Raw genomic sequence first — 19,127 nt, 5'->3', positions numbered from 1 at the left:
CCCCCCAAAAAACCCCACATAGGTTGGCTGTTTATCCACATGCCAAGATTCAAAGTCATAAAAAGCAAAATGTGAAAAAGGGTTTCACACTAGAGTTTAAAGGAACACAAAAAAGTCAATTGTCATTTACGCATACTAATGTCACTCCACATCTAATTTTGTTTGTTCATCATCTATTTCAAAGCTTGACAGGCATGGTCACTGTAAACTAAACCGTTGTTTTATGGCAAGAGCTACATAAGCTGCAATAAATTCTACATGTGTTCCAAAACAACAACAGCGTACAGGTTAGCACTGATGACTAGGATTTCATTTCTGGGTGAAGCTTTACTTTAGGCATGCAAAAATAACATTCAAGAAATATTCAATAAAATAAAATGAAAACAGACATCATGGTACGATGTAATTCTCCAGATTTTCTGTTCTGCGTAAATATTATAATAAACATAAAAGAAATATAAAAACTATAAACAATAATAAATTCAGAATGTTAATTGAATTACCATCTAAAACTTTTTGCAGTCTTTTTAGGAAAATGCATATCAGAGTTTCAAATAAAACTTCATCATTAACATTTTAAGGACACAGCCTCAATGTATAAACCATCTGTAACAACACCTCTGTGATCTATGCTCCCATTAGCACAGCTCATACAACGTGTCGGGAAAACTAGTATCCTTACTCATATAATCACTCACTCACTATCTTCACAACTCTCACAATGCTGCTTTTCCCAATAAAACTTAGTCACAAAATACACTATGAGCCACTGATCTCAGATCTGGGTCAGACATTTACCTGACATTCACTGACAAACAGTATTACACTGACCTGTAATTAGAGCCAACGCTCTCTGACAAAAGTCCTCACCCAGAGTCCTCCAATTTGAGGCATGGCTTCGACCAACATTTGAGGCGCATAAACTCACGTCCACTTGTTAAGGGAAATAAACAGGAAGAGACCAATTAAAGAGGGAGAAAGGGAGAGAGAGAAAAGACGGAGAGAGAGGTCCAACATGCTGCTATCACAAAGCAGCAGGATTAACAGTGGAGAGCATGCTACAGGGAGACTAGATTATTCTAGAACAGGAAAAAAAAAATCACTGCTAATCTTATTCTTCCTTCAAAGTGTTTTTTAAAGTGTCAAATATTCAAGTGTCAAATATTTGAAGTGAACGTTTTAACCATAAAGTCACAATGAAATCAAACTTTCAATCAAAATGTCTCATTCCACAGAAATTACTTTGTTTATGGCTGACACCCCCATTCCCTCTTTTAACTCCTCCCCTTCTAACTTCTGAATAGATTTTGGTACATAATGCCCACTTTGCACAATCCAATCAATTCCCGATGTATAAATTCCTATTCCACATTTTGTTTCTCTCTGAATTACGCTAAACTATAGTAGTAAAATGGATTTGCGAATGCTAACATGAATTAAGCAAGAACAACACACACTTACACATACACAGACACAATAAATGATCTAATTCGGACTTTGTAATCCTTATTGGATCCTGCTATCTATGACACAAAGCCAGACTAAACTTTTGATGTGCATTCTGGAACTCTAGAAACTGAAGCAGAGCAGTTGTATTGTTCTAGCTGTGGAACTTGGACCAAATAGAGATTGCTACTCGCCATCCATCCCCTGGTGTCAGGAACTCCCCTCCTGCAAGAGTAACAGATCTGATTACAGTTTAGCAGAAGGAGCAAAAAAAAGCTTCTTGTGGGATGGTCTCTCTGTGAAACAGGAGTGCGCCGTCATGGCTCTTCTATTAAGAGGGCAGTGTCCAACCTTGTTCAGATGACAGTGACAAATAGGGCCCATTAAAAACCTCTATGGAACAAATTGGCATTGTGGTTTCACGATTAGAACGCAGTGGCTCAGTATCTAAAGAATTCCAATGAGCAGCTGTGATAGTGAATATTTAGCCAAGAAATCTCATCAAAAAGGACAGACTCTAAAAAAAGACAGAGCCGTTCCAGAGAACTTTTGATTCGAACAGTAAAATACTATAATGATCTTAACTCGGTGTGATACAACCTTATAGTAACCTCTCAGCTTTCCTGCCACAAACAACACAGGCCATTTCATTTTGGCTACTGTGTACTGCCAAAGCTACCATAACTCCTACTATAATGTTCTGTAGATCAAAATGTCAGGGCCTTTAGGGTTCCAAACCAACAGAATCTCTTCATGAAACACCGAAAGTGAACCTGCACACTCAGAATGGATTTTCACAGAATTTTCAACCTATGCTGTCAGGTATGCATGTTTCCTGGTGAAAGCGAGAATAGGTTAAGCAGTTAAGAGGCTGCACTTCTCTGGCATGATGGCAAACCGTCCAGATTACACTCATGCTAATGCCTTCTAAGATGATTACTGCTATTTCAGGCAGTGACCTTAACCTTTAACAGCATTTTATAGAAAATCAACAGAAAGGGGACAAGTTTGACAGATCTACATGATTGTTTAAATTAGATTTTAGTATCAAAGATGCAAGCTAATTATACAGTTAGGTTCTAAATGCATTAGGTGGAGTCATCTGTGAATGACTGCAAGAGGGCAGCAAAGAACGTGAAGGCCTGTTAGGATCACGTCACCTTCCAATTAATAGAAAGCAATCTGCCACAAACACAATCAGTGGGTTGAGCTAAAGGTCGGAGAAGAAAAAAAGGAATTCAGGTTATAGACAGGAAAAAGAAGGCAATATTTCACAAATATTACACTATCCAAGGCTAAATACAGAAACATACAATGACAATAAAGGCGTATTCTATTCTATTCTATTCTATAAATCCCTGCGCCCAGATCATAATACCACAGCACCAGCAATTAAACACAGAACTATGATTTAGCATATTGCATCTAAACACACTGTTTTTTAACTACGCAATTTTTCTGCATGACTAATTCTCATCCAACTCAGTAAAAGCTTTAAAACCTAGAGCTAAAGTCATAGCAAGCATAGGGCCTTGATTAGAAAATCTTGGCAAATGCAGCTAAAACATAAGTGTAAGATTAAGAAATTCTGTATTAAAGTGCTTCTATGACCGACTACCATTTAAAGCAAAAGCTGTAATTTTCACAAAGCTCTGAATGACTTCCTACACTTTCATGAAAACCTATGGAATATTTACATAAAGCAAATATATAAACAAAGCCATTTTTTTCAAAGAAATAAGAAAGTACTTCATGGTGTTACGTTTACACATTTACATTTCTTAAAAGTGAGCAAATGCACTCAGCTACAAAATCAAAACCAGTTAAAAAAGACGAGCTGCTGATCTGACCATTAGTCACCCCGCACTGCACATTTCTGAGTTTCTTTGCTAATTGATTGAATGAACCTTTGCTTTAGACCAGAATAAATACCCGCATCCTGGTGAGAATGTTAACAGACTGTGACAGCACAGTGGTCCAACTCATTACAGAAATTATGATAAGATGTTATGTTCCAGATTCCAGAATCATCAATTGTACATTCTATATTCAACTAACGAAGTGTCTAAACATTTAATAACATACTAAGAGGAAATTATGGAAGTCAAAACCACCCCACTTATACTTACTAAAAGCACATGAGAGCATTTGTCCTTAAGCTGCATTTGACCTTGAGTATGAATAAAGGAGTTAAACCAGTCAAGATTCAAAACCAATCTGATTCTCCTTTACTGAAAAGACAAAAGCTTGCCTTGTGGAGATTTGAGCTCATGAAGAACATGTTTAAAATACCAGAGGCACAGAGAAGCATCTCCTGCCACATCAGCAAGGTTAAAAATAACTTTATTTCAGAAAAAAGCCCTAAAGCGGCAGAATGTGCCCACTGCTTAAGAATGAACTATGAGCAAATGTCACATCAGCAGACAAAGCACATGCAACCTTAATGGAACAAATAATAAAAATGAAAACATTGACCTCAAGACATAAAAACATTGTTTTAAATTAGAACAATAAACATTAGAACACTCTTGGCGTGAATAAATTCAAGCAAATATCCTAAAAATCAATTTGAGGAACATTTGTATGCTGCTGAAAAAATCACTTATAAATAACTTTATTTCGCATCTTGTGCTGTCATTGACCTATTTCCCTATTAAAAGGAAAAATGACTCTTTTTACAAACATAAGCTTACCTACGAGAGCCTGGAAAAGACTGCTTTTGAAAATGCCCATGACTCTTAAGATGGCAGTTTTGAGCTGTTGTTCCTCTGGTTTCTTCAGTTTGGAGCAGTAGTCCTCCAGGAGGCATATTGCCCTGGCTGTGTCTGTAAGACAGAAAAAAATGTTATGCTACTGGCATTTTTTAATACAACATTTAACATGGAACATATAACATGCATTATTATTATTTATTATTACATTTATTTTTTAAATAAATGTCTTTAGAGGGCTCGCTCACAAACTGCCCCTTTTTACTTTTTTAAAGGAAGAATTCACTCCAAATATGAAAACTTCTCAGTTAGATGAGTTTATTTCTTCATCTGAACAGATTTGGAAGAATTTAACATTACATCACTTGCTCACCAATGGATAATCTGCAGTTCTAACAGCTGATATAAAATAAAAACATCACAATAATCCCTCACGACTCCAGTCAATCAATTAATGTCTTGTGAAGAAAAAAAGCTGCATGTTCGTAAGAAACAAATCCATCATTAAGGTATTTTAACTTTAAACCATCACTTCCGGCCTAAGTCCTTAATCCAAAATAATGCTTCCTTCAGTTATAAAGTCTGTCCCCTGTTGTCTTCTCACATCAAAATCCACTGACATATTTGTTAAGAACTGTTTTCGCTTGTAAACGGTACTTGATCTGTGCATTTTTCTCTCCTGATTCAGACGATTCAACTGTTTCACCGCAGTAAGCAGTATTATGGATAGAGTCAAACGCAACGTTTTGATGTTAAAAGCATTTTGATGCATTTGTTCACAACTTTTTGCTTCACAGGATGTTAACTAATGGACTGGAGTCATGTGAATTATTGTGATGCGTTTGGCAAATTTTTTTTTTTTGGTTAACTATTCCTTTAATGCACATTCCTAGTCAAACTGTGAATGATTCATTGATGGAAAATTCACTCAGTATGTCACATTAGAAGTAAAATTAGCTGCGAATAGTGATTTGTGTTGAATTGAATGACAATCTAAACTGATAATCAAGTTTTACTTCCAATGTGACATCCTTTAAGAACACAGCAGAGAAACTGTCATGCTTTTATAACACAGAAACCAGTTAACAACGTACAGAGACCCTGATAGACTCTTTACTACTGGCACAGATCATCAGAGTGACTGAGCATGACTCAGTCACTTAGTCACACAGACAAACAGACACTAGGGACAGGATGGGGGTTAATTCCTGTCTTCAACAGAGCCCTCTGAGCAACATAAAACTTTAACATTTAAAATACATTGTAATCAGTAACATATTTGAAAATGATTACTGTGCATGCATTAATGATTCTGCTAATGATTAACTACTAGGACAATAAAATTGGAGATATACTACTTGCATAAAAATGCATAAAAAAAGATTTGTAGACATGCATATCGTTTAAAGAGTAACTAAAGACATAGCTGCATAGCAGTCTAAAATATAAATACAATCCAGCATCCGAGATCATCCGAGGTCACAGGCAAGTTGGCCATACTTGTCTATTTTTACAGACTACAAACTTACAGCAGAGTGTAATTACACTACTATTTTAAGCTTAGAAGGTACAGAAGTCAAAATAAAATAAGCATAATAAAAGGCACAGCCACAACAGTCCTGCTATAATATGATCATCTTTGCCTGCTTCAGCAACCGCAACATATTCACCAAAACCAGTCCTGACTCCTGACATTCTGCATTACCTAAGGACACAACTATATAAATATAGCTACATGTGGAAATTGACATATGTCATGCTATATTTAAACATTTTGCACATTCTGACAAATAAACCTTATGCATTCAGCTTGTATGACCTCATATTAAGAGACTGTAATACTCATACTTTCAAAAAAAATTGTATCTTCACTAGATATGATTAAAATGATGAAAAAGACCACACAAAAAGAAATAAAATGCGTGTTCTAGGTTCTGTTAGTTGTCACCAGTAGACGATTTTTAAAACGTAGAAATAAAAAAAGATTTTTCAAGTTTGTAAATATATCAGATTACTAGAGAAGCCTAGGTCTTGCAAGAAAATAGTATTTCAGAATTTCTATTTCAAAATTGTGACACTTGCAATTTCTTTGTAATTATTTGTGAAATTTACTAGCTATTTCTGAATAAAAATAATTCTACACTATTTTTTTTTTCAGTGTACAATTTCACTTATTCATTCATATAAATTTTAACCTGAAATAATGCCGCCTTTAAAAAAAAGTCCACACATTATGTCAACGACAGTTGTTGTATACAATAATCATGTTTTCATAATTATGTACATACGCTGATGTTTATTTCTCACCTCGTTTTCTTAAGGGCATAATTACTCCTTTATGTCCTTGTGGGATTGTCACGCATGGAAACAGCAACACAAAAGTTTCGCCCTCATCTGCTGTCAGTGTTTTTGAGAAAGTGTCACCTGCTAAAGCAGCAAGTTCCTACTCATTTCGTTGATGTAGATGTAAAAGCGAACAGAATGGCAGCTCTCGGGTCGTTGCTTGTAATTGTCAAGTTAATCAGGAAGAGACACGCGCTGAAACATCTTGCAGAAGAAAACGCATGCTGAGCGCATGACTGTCGCACATGAGAAATAAATCCATAATCCGATAGAAAGATTGGATAGTGATCGAGTGCACCTTGGTGTGTACGAGTCCATAAGAAATATCAAGACTGCTCTCCAGTGTCCATATGCTCTCGGTATTGAGCTCTCTGAGGATTATTTTGCTGGAATATTCGTGCAACTACTGATTCCTTAAATGCATTTGGTGTTTAACTACATAAACATAATTCAATCACGCTGTCCATAACACAACCCATACAGTCCTGGCAAATATTAAAGGCGCAGTGACTATCTAAACTAAATCTAACCTCTAGTTTTTTGCCCCAAAGGGCTAAATACATCAAATCACAAAGGGTCTCCAGTGCATGGCTTGTCTTGGATTAGATTCAGTCAACATATGCTGATCAAGCATTATTTTAAATCCTTAAACTGCCAATATGGAGGTCTAGCAACAGTTTGAGGAATAAATAAGCATGACATCCTGGTATCTCGTGCCCCGGTCAGTTGAACGATGCATGCTTGTAAACAGTTCTTCAAGAACGACTTGTTCTGTACATAGTGAGAGAATGAAGTTCACGTGTTTTGTGTTTTATTTTCCGATCCTTGAACAGAGAGAGAGAAAAAAGAGAAAATTAAAATTGGAGACTTTAATGATCATCTTGCTGTCCAGTTTCACGTCACTTAAAAATTCAGCTTCAAGACACAAGCAAAACCATCACCATACAGGCAAACTGGTGTGTGAAATCCAGATCTCGAGGTAGAGACAGAAGACAGATTGAACTAAACAAGGCAGGATGCATTTCCCCATGAAACAGCAGCCGGTCGGTGCGACGCCTGTCGGAAAACACCTGCAAGTTTCATCCAGCTTTCCGATAACGCATGGCTCCACAATTGTCTCTGTAATTAAGCCAATCTGAGCAAATATATCCCAAAGGTCCTCGTCAAATGTCCCGAAATGCAGTTAAGAACAACTTCACCTCCTTTCCCGTCATTTTTTCTGTGAATTTTCACGGCATCTTTTGCCAAAGCTGGTTTGCAGAGACTCTCTACGGTGGGTGCAGTATCACCAGCAGCATCATCACCAGTTTCGCCTTAGCAACGAGAGGGTTGACCCGCGGTGATTGACAGGGCGCGTCCACCAATGGCGTTCGTTCATTCGGTCAGTTGGCCCACGCACGGACCAATAGTAATCGCCGTATGGTTCCTGGATCTCGGGGTGAAAGTTGACTGGAACATGTGGTTAGACATGGCTGCGCCCTGCTGGCATTGAGGACCGTGACTGTTGAACAGGGGATGGAAATAATTTAGCGCATATTTAAAAGCGCATTCGTATGTAAGTAGCAATACTACTATGCATAAATGAGGTAGTGACCATGTGCAAACGAAGCTGTAAATAAATAGACAGTATTACGACTGTGTTTGACGTTCAGCTGCACATCAACACAGGCAAAACAAACCAGCTGTCATTTCGGTTGAATGAGTTACTGCTTTGACCGTTGCGATGCGTCTCTTGCTATGAGCGCAGCGTTTTTAAAATGCCATATCAAGTTCAGCTCATAAAGAGGCGTCTTACTAAAATATGTCCTCTACAGAGGATTCATATGAATTTCATGGATATCCAGGTAGCAAGCTGTATAGAATGTATATAATAATTAATAGTATAATAATACGTTGAGTTATTATTAATCTTATTCTGGAATGTAAATTAAACAAAAGCAAAACTCACTGGTCGATAAACCGCTGCAGATTTTCTTCAGACAAACCAACCGTTGATATTTAAACAGCCGAATTTCGCGCTTCAGGCCAGTGACGTTTGCATGTACAGTAGTTGTGATAGTCTCCAGGTCACCAAAATGAAATATCAACATTTTAAGTATGTTGTCACAACGTTGTTAGAAGGTTGTCTGTCTGCTATGAATCCGTTTGTTGATATTATATCTGTATCCCCTTTTAGATCAACATGACAGACAACGGGACGGTTGTGAAAGAAACAGGCCAAGGCCATACAGTATCCAGGGCGAAGATTACGGAAATGCTGAATAAGAAGTTTGAAAGGCTCTCTGATCTAGACAAGTAAGTTAGGGTTTGTTTGTTTTTGCATATAATATGTCACAACTTTTCCCCCACTGCAGTTAGCTGATGAAAGTTCCCTGTAATGACCCCAACAGAAAACTCTTTTCATACGGCCCCATGTATTTGGCTGGCAACGCTGGGTTTGCTGGCTTGATTGCCAACAGCTTTTACAGACGTGTACTAAATGTCACCAAAGGACGATTTACTTCCAGTCTTCCCATGGCTGTCCTTCCCTTTCTGACAACTGCAGCACTATACACTGCGACCGTCTCAAACCCCTTAATGTCAGGTATGGAATGGATGTAGGATTGTATGAAGATTGGTATCAAGTGGTTTCCACGTGACTCGCGTCTGAACTTCAACTTTGACCTCTTCGAAAGCGTCAGCCAATCGTTATTGGTACAATCAAATGATATTATGTGTACGCGCCAGTACGAAAATCAAACCATGATCGGCTAGATTTTGTTTAATCGACACCTCGTTTTATTTCTGATCGATGCCATTACCAGGATTTTTACGTTCTAAGCTCAAGTACATTTAATTTCGTTTCGTTAGGCGTTTATTGTACACCTTACGCTTTTTTGTTACCTTGCAACGCCCTTGAGCAAGTCACGTGAAAGCTCCTTGAGTGTTTCCGAATGTTCTGCATTGTATTGAGTAGCTACATTGTAATTGCAGGTGATCTAAACTGCCCAACCTGTACCCTGATTAGAGGGGCTTTGGTTGGTGTGGTTGGTGGTGGCATATATCCCATTTTATTGGCCTTACCTGTCAATGCTGGTCTTGCAGCCAGGTTAGTCCAGTGTTGCTACATACTGCTTTTCTTAAAAATAGAATGTGGCAAGTTATGCATGACTGAATATAACTAATCTCCAATTGTCTTGCAGGTATAACAGTGCACCAATGCCAGAGAAGGGGAACATGATACGCTTCTGGACGAACCTCAGCAAACCCGTCGTACAGAAGATGTATGTTGTTTTACTGCTGCAGGGTTTGTTTGGATCCTATTTGAGCTCGAAGCAGTTTGACATCTACCTAAAAATGCTGAAAATATCAGATTTTGACAGCAAAGAGCTTCATGGTTAGCAGTTATTGTTAAGTATTTTGATGACAATGATCATATTGTAAATCTTATTAAAAGAAGTGAAACACTCATCCAGTGCCATGACCCAGTCTTATCAAGATTTGATGTATTTTTCCCCCATAAATAAACGTAACTTGTCAATAAATTCAACTATACATTTGTACTCTCAACCCAAAAGTTGAAAAGGGAGAAATCTACTGGTTTCCAAAAATATCCTAAATAACAAGTTGAGGTATTTGAAAACATTTAATGTAGTTTCTTATAAGTCTCTGAATAGCATAAACTGCCTGGACGTTGTGTTACCAGATACTACAAAACATTCCTTCGAGCCTTGCCTAAACCATTTGGTTTGTGTGCATGTGCGAGAAAAATAGTGGATAAAAAGTGGTGTAAACACAAATGCCTTTTGGTAATGTACAACTAATAAAATGATCAAATGGAGAACGTGGATCAATTACCAGTTTTTGTTAGCTACTAATAATAAAAACAATGCACTGGGGAAACAAGCTTGTGCATTATTTACAAGCTTATTTATAACTCTCATTTACTGCCACAAAGAGATCTTTTAATCTGAGCTCATTTCCAATTCCCTACCCACTACAATCGACCAAACCGTTCTGAAATGTAATCAGAGTAACACTAGCATTAGCTTTTAAATAAGATAACCAAAATTCAATTCAGTCACTGATTTAGAAGATCCAGGTTAAAACTATAACATTTGAGAAAATACTACAATATTTGGGTCAATGAGAACTGTATCAATATGAGAGATACTATAACATTAACATTTACTTTGTGGACACTAACATTTTTCAGACATTGAATATTTCAAAAGGTAGTTTTATAAATCACTTTGAAAGTATCCTACAAGCTGTTACCACAGGAACAAAAAGTTTCTATATCTGATACAGCAGTGTTGGCACAAATATTCATTAAGATGTTCTATTTACACCGACAGCAGTATGGAGTACCAGGATAAGAAAAATCAACTGCAGTTATACATTTCAGAACTGCTTGGGTTGATCTGCAACGCTGGAGAGCCACAGTCATTAGACCTGACCAACAATGGCCCAAACAGAATAGCTGTGTTTGTTTTTTGGGGTGTCACTGAATTACCAGAGCCCTTAAGGAATTTTGCAGTATACATTTGTATATAACGGAGAAACCACCACCACTCTTTATCCACCTTGACGAGAAGTAAGAAAAGGCTCTTGTAGAGAGCGAAGAAAGTGCTGTCTAAAAAGAGAAGGAGAGTGTAGTTAACATCTTAATAGGACACAAAACAATTTGCATTACTCAAATGAAAATTTATTACATTTCACTTCAAAACAGCTGAAGCCATGTGCCCGCAGTCTTTGGATTTCCATTACATCTCACATATAGATGATCATACTCAAAAACCATGACCCTTTGAAAATTGTTTTAGAACATACCATTTCTCCTGACAACTGTCAAATAAAGCCCAAGTGCTTTAACAAATCAAGATGAAACACATGGAAATGACACAGATGTAAAATGGACTGTAGTCAAACATTACTATAAACAGGAGAGTTTAAATACTCATTTAGATGCTAAACGAGCATTACAGCATCTGACGTCTTTAGGGGTGTGATAAAGAATCAGTAAAAACTGTCACTTACACGGTTTCGTGTACTACCTTTTTTTAAATTTACCAGGCCATGATGCAAGCTGCTGGTCCCGATTCTTCTGCTTTCCCCACAGCAAAATCCACTTTAGCATAAAGAAAAATAAGGGTTCTACATGAAAAACATTCTTTAGAAAAATAGCGATATTTCAGAAAGGGCTCATCTATTTTCAGCTAAATACAAACTTGCCTGGAATCTTGTACTGAAATCAACATCAATGTATCAACACTGAATAAACAGGTACATAACAGATTAATATACGTGGAAGCCCTTTGTGAAACATCACCCATTTACATAATTCTTTTTAACTTTTTTTTTGTTCACTTAACTACTTTCCTCAAAGTCTAACTGAGTTATAACTGACTAAATGACTAACTGTAAATTCAGTTAGTCATTTAACTGAAATTACATACTGCAATTGAGTAATCCAATAAACATCCAAAGTATGTAATTCAAAAAACAGTGCTTAATTTCTTTTTGTAGATTATCTTCAATACTTTAAACAGATACCAAATGAAAATGAAACAGAAATGATAGTTTGTTTACAGTTCATATTGTGCCGTGAACTGGCAAAAAGCATTGTCCTCATCTTAGGAGTTAACCAGTTCTGTGCAGTCTTCTACAGCTTGATCCTTACCATGGATTTCAGCAGTCAAGGATGTTCTGTGACCCACTCATCCAGCATGGCGGACCAAGCACCTAGAAGAAAACTGTCAACAAGTTTAGCAGTAACTTGTATTGAAAGCAAGTTCAAAAGACATGCCATTCAAGCTCTGCACACATTTAAACAGTTAAATCTATATTTGACAACTACTGTCGTCATGTCCCCTCATTTACATCTTGTGCAAATGTTCAGTCTCGGGAAACGTTGAAAAGGTAAAATACTTGACCCTACATTTTATGCGACAAGCTTGAACTCTCTGCACATTTGGTGCAGAATTCCACCGAGACGTGGTCTTTGTCCACATGCAGGCAGATGCCACCTGCAGTATCTTTGTCTTCCACCTTCACCCTCTTCCTCGGCATGGCATAATCGTGGTCGTTCTCGTTGGATTCCTGGAAAAGCGAGGTAGAGAATTTCATGCCGTTCACACCGCTCAATCTAGACAACAGCTGAGCCAGCATGCTCTCATTGGCCAACACGGCTTTCAAGTACCTAGTTTCATTCTCCAACTCTTCCACTCTCTTGTTGAGATTCCCGTTTTCCTGCTGGAGAACACGGTTTTCTGTCGTCAAAGAACCAACTCTCTGTTCCAAGCCACTGACGTATTCTTTCTTCTTTAATCGGTTCATCCTCGCTGCAATGGCGTTCTTGTTGATGATCCGACCAGAGACACCTTGCAGTTTTGACCTCTGGACTGCACCTCTACTGCGGGATAAGGGAACGTCAAGCAATGCGCTTTGGTCTGTCTCATCACTAGTCGTCGTCTGTGATTCAAAGTTGACGAAAGTATCAAGCACATCGTTGTCCAGGTCCCAGTTGAGCCCGGAGCCAAGCAGGTCATCCAGGCCCCAATCATTGGTGTCACTTTCTGGAGAAGTCAGCATGTTCGTTTCACTTGTATCACTGGCTTTCGAACCACTATCAATCTCTTGGGAGGTACTTGTGCATGTGATGTCAGCGTTTAGGCTGCTTCTTCCTCTTTTTCTGGTGATCATGGCTGTTCCTGGATATTGTGTAAACTGCATAGAAATAAAACATTTGGAAATTAGCAGAAAATAAACAGCAGCAAGAATTTGGACATAAACGCGCTCACTTCAATAAAACAAACACACTAAGCACTATTCTCTTCACAAAAATACTTATTAGGATTAGGGCTGGACGATATGGCCAAAATTGATATCACGATATATTTCTCAATTTCGGTCGATATGATATAATTCCGATATCGATATGAACACTATTAAAAAAGCCTCATAAAAACGGCCTAAACAGATGTCTGTACCTACAAACTTATGAAAAATTAATTTGCCAACTCTATGAAACCTACTCCTATAAAACTATATAATATTTTAGGAAAAAAATGGCGAAAATAAATAAATGTTCACCTTTTATTGGTATTTAGCCTTCATACAAACAAGAAATGTGAAATCACTGTCAAATAAATCTCAGACTCTCCTTATTAATATTTTTTACTTCAAACTACAGGCTATGGTATAGTGTATAATGTTACAAAACCTTTTTATTTCAGATAAATGCTGATCTTTGGATCTTTCTATTCATCAGAATCCTGAAATAATTTACTCAACTGTTTTAAATACCTATTCTGAAGACAGTCGGTTCCCTTCAGAGATACATTCATATAAAACACCCGCGACGCGTTTTGATTTTGAAGTCAAACGCCACAAATAAATCAGTGTATGGGAAACACTGGTAATGTATATCGAAATATCGGAAATGTGTTTAAAAATCATATCACCGTTATTGAAAAAAATTATATCGCGATACATATTGATATTGAATTATTGTCCAGCCCTAATTAGGATATGAGTTTAACAGAGATCGAGAAGGATACAGGATATTAATAAAATACATATATACTACTAGGTTAAGTGAAAGGATTTAAATATAGAATGCGGATGCTCTATTCTATTCTGGAGCTTCAGGAGACCACGGATTTAGTCTGGAGGAGCTGAACACGCAGCGCCAGCTGGAGCCTGGGGAGAAGGAATGGGATGGAGCATCCAATAATTATTTAAGTAGGAATATGTGTGTATATATGCGTGTAAGAACAGGGAAAGCAAAAACAAGGAAAAAATTGATAATAAATAAACTATGACTGCATAACAGCAAAAGTAGGTGGCGATATGCACACAGCATGTAACACGCCAAAAAAACGGAAGTAGTAGTAGAACAAAAACTATATTAAGGAAAAGGACATTCTTAATCTCCATTCACTTTTTAATTTATATGGGGGAGAAGCAATAAAAGTTAAGGGTAAATAAAGCTGCCAGTCCACTGAACATTTCCATCTGTATTCGACTAACTTAGATAAAGTCAAACGCGAGGGCGAAAGGATGTAAGTTTTGGGAGTTCCAGCTTAAAATATCGCAAAGAATAAACGAACAAACGTCCAGATGCCTTCTTTCGCGGTTAGCAAACGATATTTAACAAAACATTGATATATAGGTATTGTTATAATATACGTTTAAGTCAATGCATCCTCTTTCTTTTAATATAATAATCAATATGTAAACAACTCTTAATATCGAATACAACAACGGATTTAATATTCGCAGAGGTTTCGATTAACGTTAGCAGGCCGCAGCAGCGCGCCTTGGCCTGAGTGACAAAGCAGATTCCTCACGTAAAGCAAACTACATAACAGTTATATATTTGTTCATAACCGAAGCAACTTACCTTAAATCGAGTACTGATGTCTTGCGACGTCGATTGGTTGAGGGGGGGAAAAACGAGAAAACTAAATTAACAAGAAAAAAGGTATTTGAGGGCAGACGTTGCAAAGCCAAATTACAAGCAACGCACTTCCAACGACACTGAAGAACTAAAATGGCGAGTCCTGAAATATCGCGATACTTTACGTAAGCATTGCTTCTCATAGAGGAGGAGCAAAGATTGGCTGTTGTTGTTGTTGTTTCCAGAATCAGTTTCTGTCACAGTCTATAGTTCCTTCCACACAACAAAATTTACTTTGTATTTATTACTAGATGTTCAGAATTTTACATATACAAGTGATTGCAGTTGGACAATTTAAAGTTTTTATAGTGCTCTTTCGTGGCAATTAACAAAAGATCTTATTTGCAGCAAACTGAAAGATTTTTAAACAGGCATTTTTATTTTAAGACATTACATCCACTTACTTTACAATAATAGGCATATTATATTTTTCATTCTCTTTGTTTTCATCAACAGAAATGTCAAGAAACCATCAAGTTAGTTCCTACATTACATACGGTCTTCCTATATAATGCATTCTTCATGTTCACAATCATTTTTCATGTATTTGTTCAAAAGTGTCACCATGCCTCAGTTTCTTACTATCTAGACATTCTTGCCATGACCATCATTCTCAAAGGTAAAATATCTTCCACCCATTCATTCGGAAATTGCATCATTCTCTCCCACAGGGCTGCTTCAGCAACATTAGAGTCCATCCAGTTCACCTCAGTGCCATAACTTTTTCCTGCAATAAGATATTGACAATCAGTCGTGACAATTTTACATTTTTTTATTTTTTTTAAGTATGGCTGTAATTCCTCTTTCAATTACCTGTTCCAGGACCCAGCCTAATACCCCCAATGAAGTGGTTGTTGAGTCTGTCGTGATCCCACACAGTAAGCTCCACACAGGCCTCTTTGAGGTCCTCTTGCCTGAAACCATCATACACCATGGTGTGGTTAAACACTGGGTTAGATGCCGTCTTCAACACTTTGGTCTTCTGACGGCTTTTTCGGCTTGTATCTGGGAGGACTGCGCTGAAAAGGCAAAATTCACACAGGATGGGCATCCCACATCTGATGATCCAACACATATACAAATGTATCCAATAAAACAGCTATAAATACCATTTCACGAAGGGGTTAATGGCAACACCTCTGGTAATAGGCAGATTCTTGCATTCTTTCACCCATATTTGCACCTCACCATTCCCCTTGTTCTTGTGACCTACAGAATGAACATGTTATCAGAAAGGAAGATGCTTCTAAAAATATATATTTAGTCAAATAAAATGTCAGCATCATAAATGTCAACAGCTTACTGTGAGAAGTCTGTAGGACAAAACGCAGAGCGACTTTAATCTCTGCACTCATTTCCACGCTGCCGACAGAATTTTTTGGGCTGGTGGGAACCTGAACCTGGGTTGATAAAGAAAGGCAAACTTTAGAGGAATTCTAACAAACATGACCTCATACAAACAGGATTTTAGATGTATTGTTCACATTTTTCTCAAAAAAAAACAAAAAAACATTTATTTTGCTGTCCATATTTTCAACAATATTAACCTACATACAGATTGGTCTGTAAGCCACCAGTTAAAAACTATCCTAACAGGTTATTTTGTCCAAAATAGACATGACTATTGATATCTTACCCTTCCTTTGAGTAAATATTCATTCATCTGAGTATTACTGAAATCCCATTCGGCCAAATCGAGCTCAACCTCTCCAAGAAACATGTTACGCCCAAACGTATCATTGTGCCACACAGAGGTGTTCAGCTTCTGGGTTTTCAACATCTCCATTGGAATCTTAAACTGCACAGAAATGACAACTTTGATCATCAATTAATTTTAAAACATATCTCAAGAAGTTTAGAATTCTCATACCCGTAGGATTTCGTTGTAAGCTGGATCCAGAGTCTTCTTCCTCACACATGTTTTTTTCTTTCCATATTTTGCTTTGTCAGGTAACAAGTAACATTTAACATACCTGAAGTTCAATCAGACAAAGCACATATATTATTGTTTATCCATCTTGAGAGAATTTGTATTCTCCTGATGAGAAATATTAGTTTGCTTACGGATCAGATCGGTTCCTTTTAACATCCGCCACAGCGAGGTCCTTGCACTGCACAACAAAGACGTGGAACTCTCCCAGTTTTTGCACGTAGTGAATGGCAAACTGGATCGTGCCTTTGACCTCCACATTACCAAACTCACTACTGTAGATGCTCATTACACTACCAGTGACCTATACATACCCCATAAAGACACAGATCCGTACAGAAATCTTTTTATAATAGCATGTTATCATAGTGTGCAAAAAAATAGATGAATATGTTCATTTGCATTATATTTGAGCAAAAATAGTTCTATTCAGAATCATTGGGTTGTGTTAAAAACGGGTTACATACAGAGGACATGGAGGCCACTTCAGAACAAGTGCTAAAATTAGAAGGAGTGTTGCATGTTCTCAGTCTGTCATAGTGGAAACTGCTCACTGAGGCACAGTCACTGTTTCTGCAGGCCATCTATTAGTCACATGCACAAACAACATGAGGTTGTTAGCATTTATGCAGGTTAATAAAGGCAGCAAATGTTGGTGTTTGGTGATAGGTTAAAACATAAAAATAACACTTTTTAGAACTAATCCAGGGTCGGGGCTGTTATTCAACATTAGCATTAAAGAGGCTCATGGGTTTTGGTTTGTATTTTACCTCTTGTTGCATGAATGCAGGCACAGACATACTCATCATCTTCACCTGTTCTGGGTCGGAGAAGGACGTTTTGGTGTTGGAAGTGACTGCAGACACTGAGACAAAGGAAACAGTAATTTAGTGGATGCCCATTATGGATGCAGATAGAGATTAAATGAATATTGAGTTTTGTTTTGTTTTTTGTTTAGTGGAAATAACTAATTGTGAAGAGTTTGTGTCTAGTCTAGAGTTGTTCATTTTGAAGAGCACATTTTATATTTTATATGAAGAATTGGTTTAGTTACTGAATGCAAACCACTTTAATTGCTGCCTTTTACTTTACTTTACGTTACTTTAATAATGCAAATGTATAATAATCAATGAACATTGGTTTAAAAGCTATAGCAGAGGCTTTTATCAAAATCATTTAAAAATCATTAAAAGACTATTTGAAATGTAGTTACTTTATTACTGATTTATTATTATTATTAATATATTTCTTAAAAAAGACAAATATTTACCATTTTCCATACTCAGCCCAATGTCACTCCTCGGATCAGTCTTCCATCTCTCTTCTTGGTTCAGATGACAAAGTATTGTTAAATAAAGATTTAAACAAAAATAAAAGGTTAGTAAAATGCAGTACAGCATAAAAAATGCTCGAGAAACCTGGGTATACTATCTTTTGATTACACTAGACACATTGGGAGTGCTAAACAAATGTCCAGCAGAGGGAGAAAAAGACTGTCACACCTTCAGAACTGCAACAGGTCTGTAAAAGCCATGATCCTCAAAGACCAAAACATTTTTGACTTTATCTTGAATAAGGTCTTAAAGGGGTCATATGATGCAATTAAAATTTTTCCTTTCTCTTTGGAGTGTTACAAGCTCTTGGTGCATAAAGAAGATCTGTAAAGTTGCAAAGACTAAAGTCTCAAATCCAAAGAGATATTCTTTATAAAAATAAGAGTCAGCCATGGCTATCTAAAACGGCTCGTTCTAACACGCCCCCACATATCTATGTAACAATGTGGGAAGATTTGCATAACGCCGCCCAAATGTTCACGCAAAGAAAGAAGGCATAACTTTTATTCTCGCTGTAGTATTGTTGTTGCCGCCGCCATGTCATGAAGGCGCTGTGTTTTGTTGTGAAAGCGAAACTACTTTGTTTGGCCTTCCAAAAGAGGACGATATGGCTTCGTCATGCTTGGAGCTGATCCGTGCTGGTCACTGAGGAAATACATCAACTTTGCGCTGTGGATCACCGGATCGGCTTTCACTGTGGACGAAGCGGAGTCCAACCCGGGGTCGTCACATGTGGTTGCCGCAAGCCCTCCGGACACTCCTTCGTTGAATCTGCCGGCTGCGCTATTCTCAAGCCCGCCGCCTCTGCTCACTCTAGCCGCCGGCCTCTGCTCACTAAGCCACGGCTTCCGCTCACGCTAGGCCACCATGTTTTCCGTTGTGAAAGCAAAACTACTTTGTTTGGTCTTCCAAAAGAGGAC

General features: G+C 37.5%; 4 protein-coding genes across 10 annotated transcripts in view; 1 reads left to right on the top strand and 3 right to left on the bottom strand.

The window, feature by feature from the left end:
* Positions 1-7,154, bottom strand: part of LOC107578537 (disks large homolog 2-like) — a 238,295-nt gene extending 231,141 nt beyond the window's left edge. The window contains exons 1-2 of the mRNA XM_016264486.1: positions 6,465-7,154; positions 4,140-4,271 (exon numbers count right to left, since the gene is read on the bottom strand). Coding sequence (XP_016119972.1) covers positions 4,140-4,271; positions 6,465-6,483 — 151 coding nt within the window. The 5' untranslated portion in view covers positions 6,484-7,154. The remainder of the gene's footprint in view (positions 1-4,139; positions 4,272-6,464) is intronic.
* A 778-nt stretch (positions 7,155-7,932) lies between these two features.
* LOC107577033 (transmembrane protein 126A-like) lies at positions 7,933-9,956 on the top strand. The gene is made up of 5 exons (XM_016263156.1): positions 7,933-8,055; positions 8,677-8,795; positions 8,891-9,084; positions 9,474-9,588; positions 9,683-9,956. Exons 2-5 carry the CDS (start codon positions 8,683-8,685, stop codon positions 9,879-9,881), a joined length of 621 nt encoding a protein of 206 aa, XP_016118642.1. The 5' UTR covers positions 7,933-8,055; positions 8,677-8,682; the 3' UTR covers positions 9,882-9,956.
* Positions 9,957-11,165: 1,209 nt separating this feature from the next.
* Positions 11,166-15,054, bottom strand: LOC107577012 (CREB/ATF bZIP transcription factor-like). 3 transcript variants are annotated; one of them, XM_016263132.1, is made up of 4 exons: positions 14,887-15,054; positions 12,421-13,208; positions 12,163-12,235; positions 11,166-11,610 (listed from the first exon to the last, which is right to left on the bottom strand). In XM_016263132.1, exons 2-3 carry the CDS (start codon positions 13,182-13,184, stop codon positions 12,178-12,180), a joined length of 822 nt encoding a protein of 273 aa, XP_016118618.1. In that variant the 5' UTR covers positions 13,185-13,208; positions 14,887-15,054; the 3' UTR covers positions 11,166-11,610; positions 12,163-12,177. The 3 variants fall into 3 exon arrangements, with proteins under 3 accessions (XP_016118618.1, XP_016118626.1, XP_016118634.1); XM_016263140.1 differs by having other exon boundaries at positions 12,421-13,192; XM_016263148.1 differs by having other exon boundaries at positions 12,163-13,208.
* Positions 15,055-15,257: 203 nt separating this feature from the next.
* Positions 15,258-19,127, bottom strand: part of LOC107576862 (synaptotagmin-like protein 2) — an 18,961-nt gene continuing 15,091 nt past the window's right edge. For 3 of the 5 annotated variants that reach the window (XM_016262987.1, XM_016263013.1, XM_016263006.1), the window contains 10 exons: positions 18,144-18,197; positions 17,644-17,738; positions 17,341-17,457; positions 17,008-17,177; positions 16,814-16,916; positions 16,580-16,741; positions 16,247-16,343; positions 16,053-16,152; positions 15,757-15,962; positions 15,258-15,670 (listed from right to left, as the gene is read on the bottom strand). In XM_016262987.1, coding sequence (XP_016118473.1) covers positions 15,525-15,670; positions 15,757-15,962; positions 16,053-16,152; positions 16,247-16,343; positions 16,580-16,741; positions 16,814-16,916; positions 17,008-17,177; positions 17,341-17,457; positions 17,644-17,738; positions 18,144-18,197 — 1,250 coding nt within the window. In that variant the 3' untranslated portion in view covers positions 15,258-15,524. The remainder of the gene's footprint in view (positions 15,671-15,756; positions 15,963-16,052; positions 16,153-16,246; positions 16,344-16,579; positions 16,742-16,813; positions 16,917-17,007; positions 17,178-17,340; positions 17,458-17,643; positions 17,739-18,143; positions 18,198-19,127) is intronic. The other 2 variants (XM_016262993.1, XM_016262999.1) reach the window with 2 other exon arrangements.

The sequence above is a fragment of the Sinocyclocheilus grahami genome, unplaced genomic scaffold (assembly GCF_001515645.1).
Source record: "Sinocyclocheilus grahami isolate Dianchi unplaced genomic scaffold, SAMN03320097.WGS_v1.1 scaffold32.1, whole genome shotgun sequence".
NCBI classification, from domain to species: domain Eukaryota; kingdom Metazoa; phylum Chordata; class Actinopteri; order Cypriniformes; family Cyprinidae; genus Sinocyclocheilus; species Sinocyclocheilus grahami.
Note: the sequence above shows the minus strand (reverse complement) of the source record. Positions and strands in the feature narration are given on the sequence as shown.